General features: G+C 52.6%; 2 protein-coding genes across 2 annotated transcripts; one reads left to right on the plus strand and one right to left on the minus strand.

Moving 5' to 3' along the window:
• Positions 1 to 4,789: 4,789 nt before the first annotated feature.
• PDCD1 (programmed cell death 1) lies at positions 4,790 to 11,126 on the minus strand. The gene is made up of 5 exons (XM_075098990.1): positions 10,816 to 11,126; positions 8,276 to 8,608; positions 7,130 to 7,285; positions 6,438 to 6,472; positions 4,790 to 5,664 (listed from the first exon to the last, which is right to left on the minus strand). The coding sequence occupies exons 1-5, from the start codon at positions 10,922 to 10,924 to the stop codon at positions 5,446 to 5,448; spliced, it is 852 nt and encodes a 283-aa protein (XP_074955091.1). The 5' UTR covers positions 10,925 to 11,126; the 3' UTR covers positions 4,790 to 5,445.
• A 4,679-nt stretch (positions 11,127 to 15,805) lies between these two features.
• Positions 15,806 to 21,204, plus strand: DYNLT2B (dynein light chain Tctex-type 2B). The gene is made up of 5 exons (XM_075098998.1): positions 15,806 to 15,956; positions 16,494 to 16,627; positions 18,232 to 18,301; positions 20,088 to 20,151; positions 20,759 to 21,204. Exons 1-5 carry the CDS (start codon positions 15,889 to 15,891, stop codon positions 20,804 to 20,806), a joined length of 384 nt encoding a protein of 127 aa, XP_074955099.1. The 5' UTR covers positions 15,806 to 15,888; the 3' UTR covers positions 20,807 to 21,204.
• Positions 21,205 to 21,726: the final 522 nt, after the last annotated feature.

Consider the following 21,726-nt stretch of genomic DNA (forward strand, 5'->3'; position numbering starts at 1 on the left):
TTACTAATTTGTTCCAGCAGATTTCTGGGTACTGAGGCAGACTGACTCACCTAGAGTTTCCTGGATCCTCTTTTTTCCCCTTCCTTGAAGCAGATGGGGAATTGGGCACCTATATCCTCCTAGGACACAGCTCCACACCAGCTCTCTGTGCCCATGTCCCCCTCCAACCTTGCCGCTGTTGATGGTGAATGCGTGTCACCTCATCCCAGTGAAACACACCACCTCTAGGGACAAGCAATGGCTGTAGGATCCCTTTCAGGCTGGACTGTCTTCATAGTCAAACCCTTGGAGTAGAGGGGTCCACTGGTCCCGGGGTGGATTTGAGGCAAAGGGGATCCTCTGGAAATGAGGATATGCCCAAGCTGGACTGTAGAGAGGAGACATTGCCCCATCATGCCCTGGACTGATGGGATGGAGAGGGATGCTGAGCAACGGGGAGAAATTGAAGGGAGGAGATGGCTGTGAAGATGCAGGCAGGTACCATCCCAAATGGGTTTGGGCTTCCTGTTCATCTAGCAGGCCTTGTGACGATCCTTGCAGGCATAAGGAGAGAGCTTGGCCCCCTCTGACAGAGCTCTGCCTCGGTGCCATGGGCAGTGGGTGTGGTCTTGGAGTTGGTGGAGCAGGGAGGACCAAAGCTCCTGCCTGTCTATGGGGTGCAGGCTGCCTCGCTCGCCCTCTGAGCCCCCTGCAAGTCAGGATCTGGCCTGTCAGCATCCTCCTCAGGCAGTACGTCCCACCAAAGGGAGGAAGAGAGAGAAGGAGAAACCTTGGAGCCAACTCAAAGCAAAACTAGAGAAAGCAAAATGAGGGTGGTGGGAGGAAATGCAGATGTTTTGCAAGCTTACAGCAGGCTCAGGGACAGGCTCTCGGCGGGATGGGACAGAGGAGGTGCTGTGGGCCTGGACCCCTCAGGACACATCAAGGCTGTGCAGGTTGGCCATGGTTAGGGTTCCAGGCAACCTGCCTAGAAGCACCCTCTTCCCATCGACCACCCATGGTGCCCACCAGCTCACCCAGCCTGTCCCCTCCAAGACTGACAGCTGCTTTCTCAGTGAGACCAGACCACAGCGCCCAACAGACCAGTCCCACCCCAAGATTATCCCACTAACCCAGAGGCCAAATAACCCACACACCCCACTGCAGCACCTCCAGCCTAACCTCTCCAAAACTGAAACACAGCTGTAAGACCTCCCATTGCCCAGGACAGTCCTCAGTTGTAAGTGACCTTACTGCCACATAACCTGACTGCCCCTTCTCCCCCCAGCATCTGCAGTGACCTATTTTGCAGGAATGGTGCTTTACTCTTCCATGGCAAGGCTCTCCTTGAAGACGCTGCTGCAAGCAGCAGGAGAGGACTTCCTCTCCATCTTCATCTGCCTGTCCAGTTTTCTCAAGACCTGTTTTTTGGGCTTGGGTTTTTTTAATGGATCCTTGCTCATATGTTGTTCCCAATCACCTTTAATCAAGGCTGGGTATATAAGGAGCCAGGGTGGTTCTCAAGCATCTATATAGGGGGTTTTCCTTCCTTAGGTATACCTAAGCCTGCTCATGCATGCCGAAGTCACACATCCAACTTCGTGCAGATGCAGACAAGGATCAACCCCAGCTTGCTGAGAACTCCCGGCAGGGTCTGGCTGCTGCCCATCATCAAGCGTGGGACTGGGTATGAGCTCTGCTCTCTGGAGGTCCCAGCTGGCGTGAGGTCCCAGGGAGCTGACAAAGCATTTTGCCACCAATGCTGGTGGCAGCCACTTCTTGGGGGAGCGCCAGGTGTCCATGGTCGGAAGTGGTTTCTCTAACTTCCAGACCAGAGTGTGCAGGAAACACAGCAGCTTCAGTGCCTGTAGCTGCCCCCTCAGCTGCACCTGGGTCCTGGCATGGGAGGAGCTGCTGTGCATGGATGGGCTGGCTGTGGGCTGTGTGTCTGCAGGGGTGTGCATGTCCTCACAGGTAAGGGGGGTGTGTATGTATTTAGCACAGAGTAACTGTGTAAATCTGGGGGTGTACACATAGATTTGCATGGGGACCTGTGTCCACATTTGTGTGTTCATGAGCATTTGTGTGTATTTGAACAGAAAGGGCACATGGCCAGGCTGGGGACATTTGCTCTGGGGTGATACAGGAAAAAACATTTGGAATCCCCCCCAGTTAAGCTGTTGTGCACTTCGGAGCACAAAGCATGGTGGAAGGGGCTGTGGGAAGCATCCTCTATCACTCACAGTCATGATGCCAGCAGGGATGAGATGGGCAGACCCAAACCTATGCCCTGACCCTTCTGGCCTTTCAGGAGTCATTCTCAAGTGATGCCACACCCTGAGAGCAAGGAAAACTCAGGTCCAGGTGCTATTTAATTTTACAGGGCCTTGTTCTTTTCCTGCTTGCACTGCTGTAAGCCTCAATTTTCCCAAAATGGGATACAGAGGACTAGCTGGACCAGGACCCTGCTCTTCTTCTGTCAATGGCCAATGGCTCTGTGGAACAGGGGTTAGCTCCAGCAGCTGTGATTGCTGTAGGAGGCAAGGTCAAAAACCAAAGCCAGGTAGTAGGGCCTGCTTAACTGCTCTGCAGTAAACCTACTCTCCGCAGACTAAAAGAAAGACCACTGAAACCCTGCCACCCATGTCCCTCCAGAGCCTGCAAAGCAGCTGCGGCAGAAAGGATGTACCCCAAAACCATACCAGGCCCATTGCAGCCCAGCCTCTTCTTGGTGCATGCAGGGAAAGCCAAAGGACTTGAGGGTGACAGCTCAGCCCCCCCTAGAAAACCTGACGTAAGCATCATAAGTGGAAATAAGTTTGCTTGGGTCACTGCTTAATTTGGAGTGGAGAAAAGGGGCATAAACATGTCAGCTGGCATAAATAGTGGGCAGCCAGCTGGTATGGGTGCAGTGGTGGGCAAAAGCAGGAGGACTGTGATATGGAGTAAGGGGCAGGGGAAGGAGGGATGTGGGATGGTGGAGCTGGGAAAGCCAGAAGTGTTGATTTCTCAGGACAGGAGGTAAAACAGCTTCCTCCAGACCCTGTGCTGTGACTCCAGGAAGACTGGCCTACTATCATGATGCTGGAGGTTGGCAAACCATGGTTGGCTGCTCTCCTGGCTTGCATGGAAAAACAAGAGTAGCTCCTACACATGAACATGCTTGGGTCCCCATCCCTGAGCACGATGCTGGGACATGGGGACTGACACCCAGCTCTGGGCATGGCTTGGTTCAGGGATGCTCAGTTGGGGGCTTGAAACCTGCATCCCGCCCGGAGCTCATTCCAGCCTTGTTCCTGTTCTCGCTGCCACAGCTTGTGCTGTGCCTAGTGCAGGGGAGCGTAGCTCAGGTCCCTGCCAGTGCTGGGCACCCTGTTCTATAAATACGGACAGGAGATGGTGTCTGGCAGCCTGGAGCATCCCCACCATTCATCCCATGCATCCCCAGGCCCCAGCCTTGTTCCCTGTAAGGGGCAGGATTGCAGCTAGGCTGCCGGAGGGGCTGGAGGGGCACAGGCACTGCCGTGGGCTGGGTACTCTCCCATCCCTTAAATTGCAGCAACAGATGGTTTTGCTACACTTCCAACCCCACTGGATGGCTTGGGAGCCTCTGGCCAGCTGCAGACCACCATCAACTGAGAGGGAAAGGGACACAGTCCTGACTGCTCTTGGAGGAGCCGTTGCTCCAGCTGGGGTGTGCAAGAAGGTCTGAAGACGCAGCACCTCTGCTGCCCAAGAGGCAGGATGGGAAATATGAAGCAGAGCCCACCCTCTTGCCAGCATTTTGTCTGACGGGAAAGACAAAACCAAAACTGCTGACTGAGCTCCCGCTTCTCACCTGCTGTGGCTGCCTCCTGCCTCAGCTTTCCGGGCGAGCAGAGCCCAGCTGGCCACAGCAGGTCTCTGCTGGAGCTGCTGGGGTCGCACGGTCCCATGCTGGGGCAAGGAGCAGGGCTGCTGCTTGCAAACAGTCCCACCAGGCTGAGCTGCATATTGGCGTGAGCGAATGTTGTGGGACCAAGCAGGGCTACCACATCCACCATGCTGCCCTAAGGAAGGGTGAAAGCCATACCAGATGGATATTCATCACATCTGGTCTCCTCTGGAGGTTTCTCAGGGACTTTCCAGCCCCTGCAGGGGACAAACTGTGGTGCCTGCCATGCCTCACCCTTTCCCCAGCACCTGGGCTGGCTCCCACAAGGCTGTGATGGTTTTACTGGGGGTAAGGGAAAAAGAAACCTGCTGACAGTGCTGCTGAATTGTGAGATGCAAGTGACGCTTCTCTGTTTCCGCTGGGTTTCGTGGTCTCCCACCAGGTCTCTGCTGCCTCCAAAGTCACTCCTTACTGGGGTTTCTCCCCTCTCAAGCAGTCGTCACTTCTTTCTGTTCTGGTTTCTGGCAGGTGGCACGGCCCCAGCATTACTTTCAAGAGGGAAAATGGAAGCTTGGAGCCAGAAGGTTGCACTGAGCACCATGCCATGAGCTTTGCCCTGGCTGATGGCAGCCAGGCCCCCAGCGTGGCAGGGATGCATGTCCCCAGCTGAGCAAGCACCCCGAGACCAGCCTGGTAAAGCGGGCTTGGTTTGCAGCTGCATCCAGGGCCAGCACAGACAGAGACAAGAGGAAAAAAAGCAGCTGCTTCTCTAAATTATTAAGAGCAGCTTCGTGGAAGAGTGGCTTGCATATTGCACAAAGAGTCCCAGGAACCACAACAGACGCTGCTGCCTCCCGGCTCTCGTCTGTGCACTGCCAAGAGCTGTTATTTGCCTGCCCACGCGCTTGCCATCACAAGTCAACAAACTCCCCAGATGTGAAACCATTTATTCACCCTCCAGGGCAAGATCCCTCTCCTACTTGCAGAGGGAGGGATGCAGGGGTAGATCTCCCCTCTTGCAGAGGAGGAAAGTGCCCGGAGAGAGGAGGAAAACTAGCCACCTGCTTCCCAGAGGTTTCTTTAAACAGCGGTATGCAAGGCAGTCTCTGCTGTGGGTGAGGAGAAGCCCTCAGCCCTGGGCTCCCTCAAGCAGCATGCCCCAGGAGCCGCTCAAGCTCTGGCCTCTGGCATTTCCTCCCATGGTCATGCTTTGCTGGTTGGGTCAGACCCAGGTGAGGGAAGCAGCGTGGCCACTCCAGAGAGCCACAGGTGGAGGTAGAAAACCGAGGCATGATGTAAATCACCTATCACAGACCTGATGGCATTGCTGCTCTGCCCCAGCCCATCCTCCCTGCCCTGGGCAAAGAGGCAGCACATGGAGCCCAGCAGAGACCTTCCTCATCCTGTGGTACTCACCCCACAGCCACAATTCCACCATGGCCAGGACTGTCTGATATCAACTGCAACAGCAGCGCCTCTGTCACTCCAGTCCTTGTACAAGCGATTTTTCCCAAATGCAAACTGCGGTGGGAGTGAGGAGTTGGGGCAGCCTGTCCCTGCCTGCACCCCCCAGTGAGGAGGGACCCTGGCCCTCAGCAGGGCTGTGACTGCAGCTGCTGAGTCCTCTCATTCCAGTGTTTCTTCCCCCTCTCGGGCGTGACAGGTTTCTCCTCTGGGAAGATGATGGTGGCGTATTCAGTCTGTTCGACTGGCTGGGTCTCTGGGAGCACCTGGGTGCGCTGGTCCCACTGAAACTCCAGAATGCCGTAGTCCACGGTGGAGACAGACACCATGGGGGGTTTCTCTTCCTTCTGCAAGGAAACCCCGTCAGGGCAATTTGTCATCTGGAGGTTCCCACCATCCCCAGGACAAGCACACTTTTCACAGCAAGTGCCAAACCCAGCTCTGAAGCATCCCGGGAGGTCAAGAGCGATACAAAGCAGAAAGATGCACAGACCTGGGATACCATTTGCCCAGAGAAACCAGAGCCTTGGGGTCACCACTGAAGCCATGTGGATCTCCTGCAGGCAGGTGAGGCTCTCTGCCTGCCCAGCCATTGAAGGCAGGGTCATGCTAGGAGCCCTTTTTCCACCTCTCCATCAGGTTCCGAGCTGCCACAGGGTGCATGAGGAGAGCTCGGGGTTGAGTTTGCTCAGCCTGGATAGGGGAGAGCAAGGGGGGACCTACTTGCTGCATAATGGGGCTGGAGAATAGGTGGAGCAAGACTCTTCCGGGCACTGCCTGGCAAAAGGAAGAGAGGAAATGGGGACTAGGTGCAGCAAGAGAAATTTTATCTTAATATATTGAGGAGGGAATGTTTTCTCCCATTTTCTACAGCAACACAATCCACTGTCAAAAACAACCCTGCTTTGAGCAAGGGTTGGACTACACCCATCCCATCCTACCTCAGGCAGGTGCAAAAAAGCAGTTGTAGCTGTGCAGAAAAGATTGAGAAGCATCAGAGAAGACAGGAGAAATGAGAAGCCTGTGAAGGGCTGATAAAGGGATGCCCTGCACCCTCTGCACCCCAGCGATGCTGTGATGCTCCCCTGCAGCACGGCAGAGCATCAGAGAGAAAACTCACCGGTGGAGCGTTTTCATTTGGTGGTTTCTGCACACCTGCAAAGTCACACACTTTTGTTAGAAGATGCTTCTGTGCCAAGACAGTGTGAATATCTGAGGCTGGGGCTAACCCAGCCCCCATGTCCTAGGTGAGCGCTGAACATCACAACCATTGCACCATGCTTCCTTTTTCTCCATTCAGGGTCAAACACCCTGAGCGTTACAAGGGCAAGTGAGATACCAGCCCACAGTCTAGGGTTTAATTGGGATTAGTGGGGTGCAATTCCTTGGGGGTCCCCCCTGGGAAATCCCCCTCAAGCTGCCCGCAGCATGGCCAAGGCAATGCCCAGTGCTGCATCAAGGAGACAACAAGATGCCCCAAAGGTGCCCAGGCAAGGCGTATGGGAGGAGTTCACATGCAGTATTAAGACACAGTGCTAACAAGTGGTTCAGAGCCACAGCACATGACCTGGGGGCTCTATGAAGGGCAAGTGTGGCCCAAAGCACCCTTCACCCCTAGGCAGGAAGATACCTGTCCCATGGGGACATGCCACAGCTGAGTTTAGCACATTGAACCTGCCCATGTACTTCAGGGAGCTGCAAGCATTCAGCGGCCCCTGGGTTCAGCTGGGTTTGTTAGATAATGCCAGCTCGTCACGTCCCCTGGCAGACCCCAGCCCCTTTACAGAGCACAGACCCCATCGGGGATCATACCTCCTCTCCTGTATGTGATGGTGATGTAGCCAAAGATCAGTAGCACAACTGCCCCAGCCAGCAGCAGGATGCCCGGGAGCATGGCCTTGATGTGGTCTGGTGGATTGTCTTCCTCTATCTCAGGCTTATCGGTAGCATTTGTATTCTCAGGGGCTGCTGTAATAGCCATCCAAAAAAAGGGGAACAAAAGAGCACATCAGGAGTGTAAAATGGCCTCTATAGTCCCTGGGAAAGCCAAAAAGGGGAACACAGGGGCCGTCCCCAAAAAAGGCTCAGTCCCAAGCAGGCTGCCACAGCCTCACCATCCCTCCAGGGACCCTCAATTAGAGCTGATATGAGGCATGTTTTGGCCATGTCCCATTGCTTCCCATTGCAGATGGTGATGATGATCCCACACTAGTGAGAGCTGGGGTGCAGGGGTCAGGGCACTGCAGCCCTGTGGCATTACCCTATCCTCAGCAAAGCCCCATGGAGGTTGCGTCTTCCCCAACCCTCCCAGCTGCTTCCGCATGCTGGAGCCAGCACAGCTTCAGCTCATGTTCGGACAAGACACTGTGAAAGACTAACTTCTGCAGTGTTTTTCCTCTTTATAAAAGGCTATCTTCAGCCCCCCAAAGCCTCCATGCCACAAAGCAAATGCATGGCATATCTTCCTGAGAGATCTCAGTCTCCCACACCAGGCAGCTACGAGACCCTTCCAGGGCATGGTTTTGCAAGAACAGTACCGATGCCAACACCAGCTGTTCAAGGGGTCTGAGCCCTGATCATGACCCCAAACACAAGCTCTGTCCCCAAATAAAGACGCTGTTCAGGGGTGCAGGCAGTTCCCTATGCTGGTCTCCTGCCTCCATCCATGGGTAGGGACTTGCTCCTCCCTACAGCATCGCTGGGGATGCAGCCGCAGCAGGATGGAGACCTCCAGCCTCAGGGCCAGATCCAGCCACAGTGCAGATGGGGGAGAACAGCCTGTGTACCTGGGCATCAACCAGGTATGCAAAGGAGAGGGGAAAGGGCAGAGAGATGTGCTCTCCTGACCCACACCAGGTCCTCCCCCAGCGGGGTACTGTCTGCCTTGTACCCTGGCAGCCATAGCACCACGGGATGACACTGACGACCTGTCCCCATCAGCTCAGCCCCCAGGCTGACCTATGACCATCAGGTGTGACCGGTTGCTCTCCATCACTTTATTGGGTTCAAAGAAGGTGATCAGCCCGCAGTAGTAGTAGCCTGAGTCATTCTGGTGAAGGTTCAGGATCTCCATCTTGAAGGCAGGAGTGTGGTTAGTGAGCAGGTACTTCTCTGTCTTCGTCTGGGGGTTGTTCCGGCTGATCTCAGCAATTTTTTGGGCTTGGCTATGGTTGGTCTCCTTGTACCAATTGAGGCTGTACTCTGAGACAGAGTCATTCTCCATGGAGATGTTGCAGAAGAAGGTGGCTGAGCAACCTGCAGGGCTATTTAACGTGGCTGGGAAGAAGGTCACTGTTTGGGAAAGAGGAAACAAGGAACAGACATGGTTGCAGTGGGCACAGGTCTCAGAAACAGCCATATCCCCTGTGCAGGAACAAGGGATGCAAAGAGGGTGAGAGCCAGCCATCACCCCCGCTAGCACCTCATGCCATGGAGAGGTGATGGGCTCCTACAACCCAAACCCAGAGGCTCCAAGCATTCCTCAGCTGTTTCAACCTCATCTCCTGAAGGCCCCTACAGGAATTTACAAAAACCTACTGGCAAGCACTTGTGAGCCTGGCCCCATTCCATTGCCAGCACCCGGCTCACCTGCAGCCATGGTATGGGGTTTGCCAGCCACGCAGGCAGCCTGATGCTTGGCCAGTCACCAACATCACTCTGGATCATGGGGAGGTACATCAGCCCATGTCTCTCCCCTCCTGAGCATATGCCTGCAGGCTGGAGGGGATTCCTCACGGGTAGTAACTGTAATGTGAAGTAGTTTCAGCAGAGCAAATTGTGCTCCGGTCAACCAAAAATTAACCCAGAACTGGGGAAAACAGACTTTGGGGGTTATATTATTTTTAAATCTATCCTATATTTTAATGTCTAACTCATCCTTCCTCCAGCTGATATTGCCTCTGAAAGTGAGGAGACGGACCAAGTCCTGGGTCAGGGCAGCACCCCATGGTGCAGCCCATCGCATGCCTGACTGCCTGCCGGGGTGCTCTGACTCTGCCTGCTGCTCCATGCTAGAAGCACAGAGTGGGCAGGGGCTGCCCAGGGCACAGTATTTGCCATCTCCAGCCTGAAATCATCTGACAGGGCAGAGCAACCTGGAGCTTACGATTCCATCCCTTTCCACCTGCCTCTCCCCTCCTTGTGTTTACATGGGCAGCCAGGCACCCACCCTGGGCGTCCTGGCCAGGCTTGCCAGGCTGCTCCCAGCACAGAGGGCAGTCAGCCACAGCCGCAGACCTCCCCACCCTTAGCACCAGCCCTGCGGCTTCGCCACATTTCCCTGCCCATTATCCCAGTGGGTTCATCCTCCCCAGGCAGCAGGCATGCTGCAAACGCGGGCCAGGCTCACAATGTCCTGGCTCAGCCAGCCCCATCCAGCAGTACAAGGAAGCTGCTGGAGCAATAAAAAGCAGGAAGAACCATTTTTCACCGAGTTATCTGACCAAGCGATTCAAACAGCCAATGCTTTGAAAAGTCCCTGACATTAAGAAATTTATACTATTCTTTCAAAATCCCCCACCAATAGCAGCCCCAGGGCTTGCAGGCAGAGTTAGAAAGTCCCTCCAGCACTGACTTGAGGCTGTAGGACCATGACTTCAGCATCACCAACCAGAAGAGGAATCAGGATGATTCCTTGAATAGATACAGGATTAGAGGGAAAACAAGGCTGAGAAATGAGGGATGAGACCGAACAAGAGGCAAGAGGGAGGGAAGCGCCACAGTTCCCGCGGGCAGTGCTGGCTGCAGCATTGCCCACACAGAGATGTGTAATCTTTGCAGTGTTCTGGGTTTCTTGTGTTTAAGGAAATACTCGGCAGGCTTAGGTTTGCTTCCTACACAATGCGACTGTGAGCAATGAATGAAGCACTTGGAGGACTTCTGAAAGCAGAGGTTGGGTTTACATGTTTCCCTGCATCTTCCCAGCACCAGAGGTAACATCTGCTCCAAGCAATACCCAGCCCTGCTCCCAATCTCAACACATGAAGCCACCAAAGAGCCGGGCTGTGAGGAAGGGGGGACATGGCTTCATCAGGGCACCCACTCACTCTGCGCAGACTCACCCCTTTCCCTCCACCTCTCCTTCTCCCCCAGATTTCACCCTGAGCAAAACCACGCACAGGACCCTGGCTCCCTCAGGGTCGAGCACAAACCAGGAGGCGCAACCCAAAGCCATGAGAGCCAGAGCAGAAAATCTCAGACCCTGCATGGTACTGGCAAACCCAGAGGCTCAACACCAAACCCGAACCACAGCCCGTGTGCCCACAGCATGCCACTGGTGCCGGCACCGTAGGCTGTCCCCTTCTCCATGCTCTAACCCTGTTTCTACCCTGAGCATCCCCATTTCCCTTGCTTCAGCAGCACATACCCAAAACCTTTGCATTTTTTGCCTTCTTGCTGCCAGAGCTATTTTTAACTACAAAGCTCCCAGCCCTTAGACATTTTCCACCAGCTATGAATGACAGGCTGTGCCAGCAAGCACACCGCGCTCTGGTACCTACCCCGGCGGCAGCCAGCCAGCATGGGGCCACAGCAGAGCAGGACAGCACAGAGGCTGGTCAGAGCCACCTCCATGCTGCCTGACATCGTCTTCAAGGCACCCGAAGCCATGGTGAAGCGGTCGGTCCCCTGCCCAAGCAGGCGTGTCGTGCCGCGCTGTGCTGTGCCGTGCCGCCCCCGGCTCTCTCCGTGCTTCCTTCCCCACAGTGGTGGCTTGCTTTCTGGCTCACGCGGCAGGGGCTGGGGTGGAAATGAAACGTGCCCATCTCTGCCCCAGAAGGAAACCCGGGCTGCCTCCCAGCCCCAGCTTCCTCCCTGCAGAGGCAGGGATCAGCTGAGCCTAGCCTGGTCCCTTCCCCTCCCCACACACTCCCATGCAGGCACCCAGCCACTGAGCAGCAGGGACAGGCACCGCTAAACCCACACCCTTTTTGGGGAAAGCTCCCAGGGATGGAGCAGCCAAGGACCACAGGGGACATGTCCTCAGCTCCAAGCCTGGCCCATGAGTAAAAGGGCTGTCTTGGGCTCCTGAGCACCCATGGGTGCTCCTGCTGGGTACCCACAGCAGTGTGGCACCGGCAGCTGGGCAGGGTCTGATCAGCCATGGGGTACCCTGAGTGCCTGTTGGCAGGCTGCACCCACTGGGAAGAGATGGGAGAGGAGGGAGAAGGAAAAGGAGAAGGAAGAGATGGAGGAGGAAAAGGAGAAGGGGAAGGAGAATGGAGAAGGAGGAGAATGAAGCAAAGGAGGAGATGGAGACGGAGAAGATGGAGAAAGGAGAAGGAGAAGTTTTGCCTTCTTAGGTATGTTTCTCCACAGATTTGCAGAGAACAGGGGCAAGCGTCTGGGGCCAGGGTGCTGTTTGTGGGGTGATCTTTGCAGCAGACTTTAATTTCTCCGCTGCCAATGTTCCCCACTCACCTCACCGACTAACACTCGCATAGGAAATAACCAAAGGTAAAGCACACTATGGCTGGCTCCTCCGCTTCTTTCAAACACAGCCTTGGTGCCCCACAATTTTGGAAAGTGTCAGGGGAAAATGAATAATTGGGAGGAAGGATGCGATTTTCATCATGATTTCATTATTTTCCGGGCTTTCAGAAACAAGCTGCAGGGCTTGGGTTTGCTCATGTTTCACTTTCAGACACAGCCCCAGCAGGCGAGCAGGCTGGGGGAGCCACCCCTAATTTGGGATGGCCAAGGAGGGGGTTCTGAGCCAGGGCAGGCAGGGGTCACCCTAGTTTGGTGGCTCAATCCAGCCTGTCCTGGGTCCTCTTTTCCAGTCTGCTCCTGGCACTCCAGCATCACTCCATTCTTACAAGCTTCTAGCCCTGCTTGACCTACAGAGCAAGCCTGTGGGGCTGTCCCCTCCTTGTGGCCTTCCCATGTCGCCTGGCTGGAGGCTACTGTCTGGCAGGGTGGCAAGGGGAGTACTCTCCACCATGTGCAATGGTGCTGGTGGGCTCCAAGGTGGACACCACCTCCTCCTTCACAATTTCCTGCATTCTTATTAAAAAAACCCACCTAACTAAACTAAACTAAACTGAATTCCAAAAAATATGGAACCTCACAGCAAGGAGGCTTTTCCACCTCAAGGCTTTGTGTCCCTAAATGGTGACACCGGGCACCCAGGCCAGGTGTTGGGAGCCTTGTTTGGCACTTGCAACATGTTTTTGTTTCTAGAGGCGGAAGATGTGACGGGTATCACCGCCGAGATCACAACTCACTGAGCCAGGGATCAGCAGGAAAATCTGGCTCATCGTCCCTGTCCTGCGCAGCAGCAGAGGGCTCTGATTAAAATCATAGCACAAATTGCTCAAACTTTCCAATGTATGCTCAAAATGGGGTATACGTTGGTACTCGGGGAGGGGAGGCTGCCATGTCCACTAGAAACCACTGGTGGCTAGATGCAATGTTTTTGGATGCTCAGGTTCCTTCAGAAGCCTATGCCCCATGCTCCTCTCCTGCTCCCTAGCAGGCTGGGGATCAGCACCAACACCAGTGCCTTCCCAGGCTGTGTGGGGTGCAGGATGAGGCTGTGTGTGGCCAGGAAGTGCAGGAGAGCTCACAGAGCTGCAGAATGCACAGCAGAAACCACAGGGGAGGGTAAGCCAGGAGCTCTCCGGAAGCATGCTGATGGAAAGCTTGCTCCACCACAGGAGAGAGAACAGGGGTTTTTTTCCACTTTTTGCTGGAAAAAACATTAAAAGGATGAAAAGAATAAAACAAAAGATCAATCTTGCTGCTAGAAAGCTGCTGCGGGGGAAAGCAAGGTGAGCAGCAGTGCCATGCCACATCCCAGCACATGCCCTGGGTGCTGGCATCACGGAGGAGCCAGGCCCCAGCCCTGCAGCAGCCCCAGGGCTTTGGGCAGGCTTTGCACCCTGCCTGCACCCTGCCAGACCAAGATAGCTCCCACTGGCTCTTGCACTAGCTCCTCCAGCACCAAGGAGAACAGCCTGGCTCCAGCTGTGCTGCAGCTCCCGCTCATGCTGGTAAATCCCCTCCAGCCCAAATGGAGTGGATGGAACATCTTGGGGTTAGCTGAGGGGACCTGAGAAAGGTCCTTTGATGCTTAAAAAAGAAATTCTTTTTCTCTGAGCTGGAATACGGGGAACTGCATGGGACAGTCCTCTTCTTTTGGGTTCCTCTTTTGGCCACTGGTGGAACAAAAGAGGAGGGAGAAAGAGGGATAAGTGAGAAAAGAGTTTGTTCTTCAAAAATAAGAGACAGAAACTTCACAAGCACACATCACACCACTTCAGTGTAGCACAAATGTCCTTTTTTTCTCCAACAGGAAGTTGGCCCAATGTGTTGGCAAGGGTCCCACCAACACAACAGGGACCCAGACGAGGCCCCAGTCTCCTGAAGCCACCACTGTCGGGGCACACAGCTATCACCCTGAACAGCCACCTTAAAGGATCAAGGGTCAGTCCCAAAATAGATTAAAAGCATCTGGGGTCTTTAAGGAGCACTGAAAATTTGGAAGATGAAGAAGAACGCAATGACCAAATGCCTCAGATGGAGCCAACAGAAGCCCAGAGCTGAACATCCTCAAAGCCCAGGGAAAGCAAAACTTCCCAAATGAGATGAGGAACACAAATTACCACCAGAAGATGCTGAGGCAGAGAAACCCAAGGTTCCCAAAGGTCCCTTCCTCATTGCTCTGACTGAATGCACATGTGTGGGTCTGACCCAAACCCAGCAACGTGGCTCGGGCAAGAAGAGGAAACTGTTAATAGTGTTTGCAGATAAATACGGAAAGTGTTGAGCTCTTTCAGATACTTCTCAGAAATGAGGAAGGCCCCTGCAAACAATTTGCATGAGCAACACCACCTTACCCTGCAGTGAAAGACAGCGGCCCATGGAGGTCAGTAAGCAGAGAGCAACCAGAGGGATGGAGCAGAGACATGAAACTGTTCCTCTAGCAAGTGGAAATCTACAGGGCCTGGGCCTGGCAATGGTAACTGTGACGAGAAGGTGCCACATGGGTATGACACAGGTCCACTGCCACCTCCGGCATGGCAGCGGGGTCCTGCTCCTGCGGCTGGCTGATGCCCAGCCCAGCAGTACAAAAGGCTCTGACGGCTCATCTCTAGCGCGTGGTACTGCTAAAGCCCATGGAAATCAGGAGCTGCTGCTGATGCTGCTCAGCGGCTCAGCAACCCACCTGTGCACCGAGCAGGTTGGGACAGGACTTGGCACCAGTCTGGATGTGTCCATGCATCCCAAGCAAAACCCCAGCAGAGTTACCTCCTGCCTCCTGGTACAACCTCACATCCTCCTGCACCCGAGGGGCACCTCCAGGCAGACCCTGCCCACAGAGCCTGCCCCAGCTGCAGGCACACCCCAGCCCTGCTGCACGTGATGGCCCCCATCCCCAGCAGCAGCACGCTCCGCAACGGCACCAGCTGTGCCTTTACACTGTTTCCATTTGAAGCGTCGGGGACCTTTCTCAGTGGTGTCACCACTGCACGTAAGAAGCGCGATCACGGAGATTGCTGCATCAAGATAAGCAGTGGAGGAAGCAGGATGTCAGCTTCTCAGGAGGGGGCTGTGTCATACACAAACTGTCATTCGCCAGCCTTCCTTCGGACAGACAGCAGCTGTGGACAGGGAAAAGAGCACAAGAGTGTGACAAGGGGGATGATATCAGGGAGTGAAAATTTTAGGCCTTTCTGGAAGATTTAAGAAGTTCCTGGAAGAAAGGAGCAAGGCTGCGATCTCCATGCTGACGGCTGGGGTGCGTGGCCCAGGGGCCGGACGGGAGCACAGAGTCTGGCAGCAACACACGGGCAGGAATTGGGGGAATAGGTTTCATGGTGGTAATCATTCCAAGCTGCCTTCTCCTCTGCCTTGCTTGGCGAGAGCTGCACCGCTGTCCCTGCAGCAGCCGGCACCCCTAGCGAGGCCCGCAGGGCCAGAGCTGGCACTGGGACACCAACAGCCCCCCCTCCAGCTGAGGCCATGGGCTTGCAAAGACGCCCCTGGGCACAGGGACACCTCTGCCCTGCTGGCACCCAGATGGCATGGGCACCACATCCGCAGCCCCCCAGCCCTGGGCAGGGTGGCGGGCAGGCGCTCGGGCAGCTACGGCTGCAGCCGATTTCGGGCGGGAGGAAGGCGCTGGGGCAGCACCCGCCAGCCATCCTCCCAGCCAAGGAGCAGCTCTCTCTTCCCACCAGACCTCCTGCCACGCTCACCAACTCGGGCAGCAGGCTCATCAAACCCTTTAGTTACAATTATTATTGTAATTATTTACCATTTATTGACCGATTATTTTATTGTATCTTTTTGTGTTAAAAAAATGTCAAAATAAAATTTTTTTTACAAACGTCAAAATACACACTCACACGTCCCCGCACACCGGGCCCGCCCCCCTTCCGGGGGCCCGCACCCCGCCTGCCGCGGCCATGCCCCACCAGCCACGTGCAAGCCCCACCACGCAAAGCCCGGAGCGGGGCGCCGCGCGGTGACGTACGGTGACGCCCCGTGACGCAGCGGAGGAGGGAGGCGGAAGTGGCGGGTGTTGCCGCGGTAACCAACGCTGGGGTGGCCTGCGGGGAGCCGTGGCTATGGGCGAGCTGGGCCTGGGCGATGGGGCCGGGAACACGTACAGCCTGCGGCCCGGCCTCCAACGGCGGTGAGCCGGGGCGCGCTGGGGGTCCGGGCCCTGGGCCTGGGGCCTCCGGGGGGTGGAGAAGAGCCGGGGCGGAGGGGGTGCTGGGGGTCGGGATGCCCTGGGGATGTGGGAGCTGCGGTGGGACTGACAGGGGAGGGGGCTTGTGGACGTGTGGGGCTACTGGGGGCTTGGGGAGGTGTTGGGAGTCGGGGAGCCCCGGGGATTTGGGGATTGGGGCGGGCACTGGGCTCCCAGACCAACTTTGTCATGAGACACAGAGGGGCTTGGGTGGGGAGGCGAGGGGAGCGCAAGTGGGGGGTGCCGCTGAAGGGGCAGCCTCCAGTGGGGCTGGTTTGGCACCCGTGTTTGTGGATGTTTGGCTTTTGGCAGGGCTGGTTATGTACCTCCATCTTAGCTGGGCTTATTTTTCCCATAGTTTTTCATTTGTCGTTTTTCCTTAATATGGGAAAGTTAGGTTTTCCCAGGTGGGGTTATGTATGTTTCTATGCATTGTGTGAACTTTCTGGGCCTTCTTTTGCTCTTTTTTTGCCCTGATAGATTTAAATCCTCCACAGTAAAGGAATGCATCCATGCGATACTAAAGGAGAAGCTGGCTAATGTACAGTACATCCCAGAAGAAATGCCTCAGCTTACAAAGTCTTTATCAGAGACAATAAAAGACAGACTGAAAGGTAAAGAGGTTTGCTGGGGAAGTAATTTCTTTTCTTACTGTGTCCTCTCCCTTTGACAAAAACCCTCCTTCCTCCTTTATTCTTGAAATCTATTTCTTCCCCATTGATCGACTCGAGTCTACTGTTACGAAACATTCTGGCCTATATTCATATGTTCCTTGTTTGCAGAACTAGAAACCTAATTCAGTCAGACTAGATTTGTTTTCCTATAGGCTGGCTGTTGTAGGATGTCAGCCTTGGAGGGGCTGCAGGGGGAAAGAAGCTGCATTAGCAAGAAGGAAGAAGTGATGCTTCATTGCTTCTTGCTTCAATAAACAGAACCATTCGTGCTTTGTTTCCACTGTAAGTTAGATCAGAGTTGGGTCAGAGTGAATAGTAGGGTGATCAGGACAAGGCTCAGTGGGAGCAGCAAAGAGGTGAGAGTTAGGATCACAGCCAGCCAAGAAGGGGTGTGACTGCAGCCTTACAGCACTGGAAAAAGGTCATGGTGGTGCTGTGCAGGATGCGCTCTAACATTTTTATGTTCAGGCGCTAAACTTCAGGCTCCAGCAGGTGTTCCATGGGTTCAGTGCTGGAACAAGTACACAGATGCGTATTTGCAACGTCTTTTTTTTTTTTGCCTTCTTCCTGGGGACAGGCTGGTGCTCCATCTGCTGGGCTGGCCTGACGCAGTGACACAGACATACCATCACCCTTGGCAGGAACTGTGGATTTATGCTTCTCCTGGAGCTACGCATCTGCTTTAAAACCAGCAGTAGCTTGGCATGTTGATGCCAAGTTAATATGCGTAGGGCATGGCTTCAGTAATCTGTAAACACACTCGCGGTAGCCTGAAGCGAGACTGGCCTAGTGCTGCCGTTGTGTCAGCTGGCATCTCTGATGGATGATACCAGACCCAGCATGTTGTGTTTAATCCTCCAGTGGAAACAGTGTGCCGGAGTCTTCCTGGGACGCCGCTTTGATGAAGACAGGCATTAGGATCTACATTTTATTTTAAACATGCTGGGTCTAATTTGACTTCTGGAACATTGCCATGGCCTGACTGGATCTGGCCTGTGCCCCAAAGGTATTTCTTTGCTATTGTAAAACAACCACATATCTTTGCGGACACATAACATAGACGTAAAAGGATATGCTTTTATGTGGCCTTTCATTCCAGCAGAGAAGCAAAGGAAACACCTATGTGGCAGAAGAATCTCTACAACACCTTTGCATCAGAACAGTTTTAAAATAAGCCAGTTTTTTAAAAATTTGATTTTGTCCACCAGCAGCATTATTTACATTCTTTCCATGTGTTCAGTTCTTGAAAATTGTCAAAATAGAACACTTACATACAGCGTGGCTGTTCAGGGTTGTCTTCTGCCTTAGATGCATCTTTTGACGGGTGCCAAAGACCCTGTTCACCCTTTAACTCCACTAAGACCCTGGGACTCTACACCTCTGAAAATGAAGACGCACGGCAGTCTGTCCACTTTGCCAACTGCATGGACTTGTACAGGATGCTTGCTTTGTAACCAGAAATCTTTAGCTTTCTGGGTCCTATTTCGGACTCATGTTGTAAACGAGTTGTTGCTCTCACTATCTTTTTTTTTCTCTCTCTCCAGAGGAGGGATTTGACAGGTACAAAATGGTGGTGCAGGTTGTGATTGGAGAGCAAAGGGGAGAAGGAGTGAAGTAAGTTTTGCACTTTCTAATTGTATTTCTATCATTTTTGTTGGTTGGTGTCCTGTTTTTTGTTTTCCTCTGGAAGCTGCTTCCAGCCTTCCTAGGTACAAAGATCTCTGTGCAGATGATGAACTGTAAAGCACTTTCTTTTCTCTTTAAGTGGCATGTGAGGTCTTGGACTGTGGCTGACTGAATTACTTGGTGATGATTGGCTGTATGGTGGTTCTTAGGAAGCCGAAAGGCTGCAGAGCATTTGTCAGGAGTGTTGCAGAAAGGCATTTTACTTGGTATTTATGAGTAACTAGAGCACACACCCAGTCCATTCTCAAGGCTCTGCTGGAGCACAAGGGCCATGGTAACTCGCTTGTGTCTAAAATCAGATTTCCAGAAGTACTTCATTTGCATTTAATCCCCCAAATAGGCATTTTTCAGAAGTTTAAATTTCTATAATCCCCATGCAATGCTGTCAGGGGAATCAAGCCTAGGCTGTAGGTGCTGAGCACTTGCAGTCTGTCTCCAGATGCCTGCAGTCAGACAAAAGAATTCCTCTTGGCTGCAGTAGTGGGCTGTAGCTTTCCATTACTAGTGAGTAGGAAGAATACAAAAGAGAACAGCCCACAAGGTTTATGTGCTTTATCTGCTGGGCTTATCTTTATTGTTGTGCCCAGTACTCCAGCAGAAGGTAGGTACAGCAGAACTGTAATCAGATCTCCTGCCTCAGCGTTCTTGGGATTAGGAAGGAATATCTGTACCTGCTGCTCAGGCTTTCTTCAGGAATGTCTGTCTGCAGGCAGACTGCTCCAGAAGCACTGTACCTGGGTGAACAGTTCAATGAGGTGAAAAATTGAAACATGAAGCCCTGCAACACAGACTGACAGAGCAATTGGGGAAATTCTCTGGTTTGCAATAGGCAGGAGGCAAGATCAAAGCACAATCACTAACATCCTTAATGTAAAATACTGGGTAACCAGGGTATTCCAGAGGCAGAGTGGAATATTGGACTGAAAAAAAAAGCAGAATGACCCTGAGGGCTAAGGTAATAGAAAAAAGGATAAAATTCAACAATCTTGTGACAAGAGTCATATGTTGGGAATAGGAAGAACACGCTGTGCCACCAACAGGGATCCTGTCAGCTGACACTGACTGGGGCAGGCAGGGAGCTGGGCATTTGCAGCAGAGGGAGGGAAGTGTCAATGACATTAGGCAAGGCTGCAGCAAAGTCTGGTCCGTAATATCCTGTTACGGTCTGGTCGCTTGTCTTCAAGGTAAGGCTTGGAGAGAAGCAGGTGTAGAAAAAGGCCAGCAGGATGTTCAGGAAACAGACAGTATAGATATGAAAGGACTAGAAGAGCTTGGCTCGTGGTCTAGTAACACAGTGTCTGCCAAGGAACACGATAGCTCCCTATAAATAAATTGGGAGTATGTACAACCAGGGTGCAGGAGGTGAAGGACAAGAAAAAATAAGCTAATTTAGCCACTGATACGCATAGGCCAGAAGTCAAATATCCTTAAGCACCATAGCAATGAGGTTTCGAGCCCTGCTGCACAGTGGAGGTAGCAGGGTTGGCGGCTTAGATGAGTTTGGAGATGGAGCTTGATAAACATATAGAGGGCATTAGAGCACTTGGTGGAATTCAGCAGTGGGGATCTAGGCTCAGGATTCAGGAGAACGCTTCCCACTTCCTTCATCTTTAAAGGAAGCTCTGTTTGCTTTTTGAGGAGAGTGTCTGTGATCACTTAGGTCCTTACACGTGAACTCTGTGGGTAATGGCTCTGCTCTGTCTCCTTTGTCTAGTATGGCTGCACGATGTTTCTGGGATGCTGACACTGACAGCTACGCTCACGATGTGTTCATGAACGTAAGTGTTGGCTGTTTTACTGGGAGAGTGTAAAGCTACTTGCTTTTGTATGAGAGGCAGAGTGACCTTAAATGTGGAGCAGAAAAAATCCAACCACTAAAATGAAGGAGCCAAGACTCTATTGAAACAGTATGATTTATATCCGCATTCACAAAACATACTTAGATATGATATCCAACATAGTAAAACTTATTTCCTGAGTAGGTCATACAGTACTGTACAAAAGTCACTATCACACCATTTTACAGGTGGGGAGAGGAAACACGAGATAAAGTCTTGTATGTTTTGCTGAGTATGGCTGGAATCCAGAACTGAGCAAAAGTCAAGGTTTTATTTCATTATTATTTTATTTTTATTTTAAACTGACACCTAGACACCCACAGGTGTGTGGATGGAGGAAACTGAGGCATTTCTGGCTTTCAGACACGCTGACCTGGGTTACACCACAAGTGAGGTGAATAAGAAACTAACTAAAAGACAGAAAATTGCAATATACAGCAGTATAAGGTTACGCTCTGGCCTGAATGTTCCCTTAGGCTAGCCTTTTCAGTTAGGCTAGCAAAGAGCTTGCCTTTACTAACACGGAGTCTTCCTCTGTTTTCCCCAGGACAGCCTGTTTTGTGTGGTAGCTGCGTTTGGCTGCTTCTACTATTGAAGATGGTAAACATTAGACAGAAAGACGGAGGTGGGGGAGAACGCTTTGGGGTATTTTTTGTTAAAGTGCTCACAAGCATCATGTGCTTCCTTTAGTACCTAACAAAATAACAGCTTTACAAAGCATGTCCTACACCTGTTATACACACTACAACATTCCTTCTTCCTTGTGGATATTGATATAGCTTTAAGCACAATAATATTATGTCCTTTATTTAAATTGCCCTTTGTTTTTATATAGTGTGTTGCTTTTGTCCTAAAAAAGAATATTGCCAATAGCCATTGTTTCTAAGGCAGACTCAGCTTTCGTCTTGAAAGGCTTCTGCTGCTTTTGTTATATTTCTGAAATGAATATTTATAAGAATGTAACATAATAAATCTATTTAATATTTCCTCTCCTGTGGGTTGGCCCTTGCCACTTCCACTGTTTGTCCTTTTCCTGCGCTCTACAAGATGTACTAGCCTTGATTGCTTGTCTGCGCCTCTCAGGTGAGCGTTTCCTGAGGATTTATTGTGAACTACCCCATAAAGCCAACCTCATATTCTGGTTATCCAGATTTGTTCTTGTGACTCCAGTAAGATTTGGGTGGTGAATCCCAGCTACGTGTCACACAAGATGATATTAACTGATAGGAAGGCAAGGTATTTAGGACATTAGGTCAGGCCAGCGGCCTGCACACCACACTGAAGCAACACAGGCTGGTATTCCTGCAGTGCTGTGAGCCAAAACTACTCCCTGCTGTAACTCATTTTGGTGCAATTTGGCACCTCTGGACTCTGTGAGTAATCACTGTTCGTTGCCCTCTTCAGTAGATACTGTGGGGCTTTCTCAATTTTTGCCTCTCTGTAATTGTTTTGGAATGTGAGGGTGGATGTTTGGACCCCAAATTTGTTAGGACTCCCCCCCCTTGGAAAGGAGCA

The sequence above is a fragment of the Phalacrocorax aristotelis genome, chromosome 7 (assembly GCF_949628215.1).
Source record: "Phalacrocorax aristotelis chromosome 7, bGulAri2.1, whole genome shotgun sequence".
Taxonomy (NCBI): domain Eukaryota; kingdom Metazoa; phylum Chordata; class Aves; order Suliformes; family Phalacrocoracidae; genus Phalacrocorax; species Phalacrocorax aristotelis.

Excerpts from the sequence above, each read along its gene's own strand:
- PDCD1 (XM_075098990.1), bottom strand. The coding sequence starts at position 10,924 with ATGGCTTCGGGTGCCTTGAAGACGATGTCAGGCAGCATGGAGGTGGCT. Across the intron at positions 7,286-8,275 it reads GTCACACCTGATGGTCATAG|CAGCCCCTGAGAATACAAAT; the intron begins GTCAGCCTGGGG and ends TGGCTATTACAG. Across the intron at positions 6,473-7,129 it reads CATCACATACAGGAGAGGAG|GTGTGCAGAAACCACCAAAT; the intron begins GTATGATCCCCG and ends GTGACTTTGCAG.
- DYNLT2B (XM_075098998.1), top strand. The coding sequence starts at position 15,889 with ATGGGCGAGCTGGGCCTGGGCGATGGGGCCGGGAACACGTACAGCCTG. Across the intron at positions 16,628-18,231 it reads AATAAAAGACAGACTGAAAG|AGGAGGGATTTGACAGGTAC; the intron begins GTAAAGAGGTTT and ends CTCTCTCTCCAG. Across the intron at positions 20,152-20,758 it reads CTCACGATGTGTTCATGAAC|GACAGCCTGTTTTGTGTGGT; the intron begins GTAAGTGTTGGC and ends TGTTTTCCCCAG.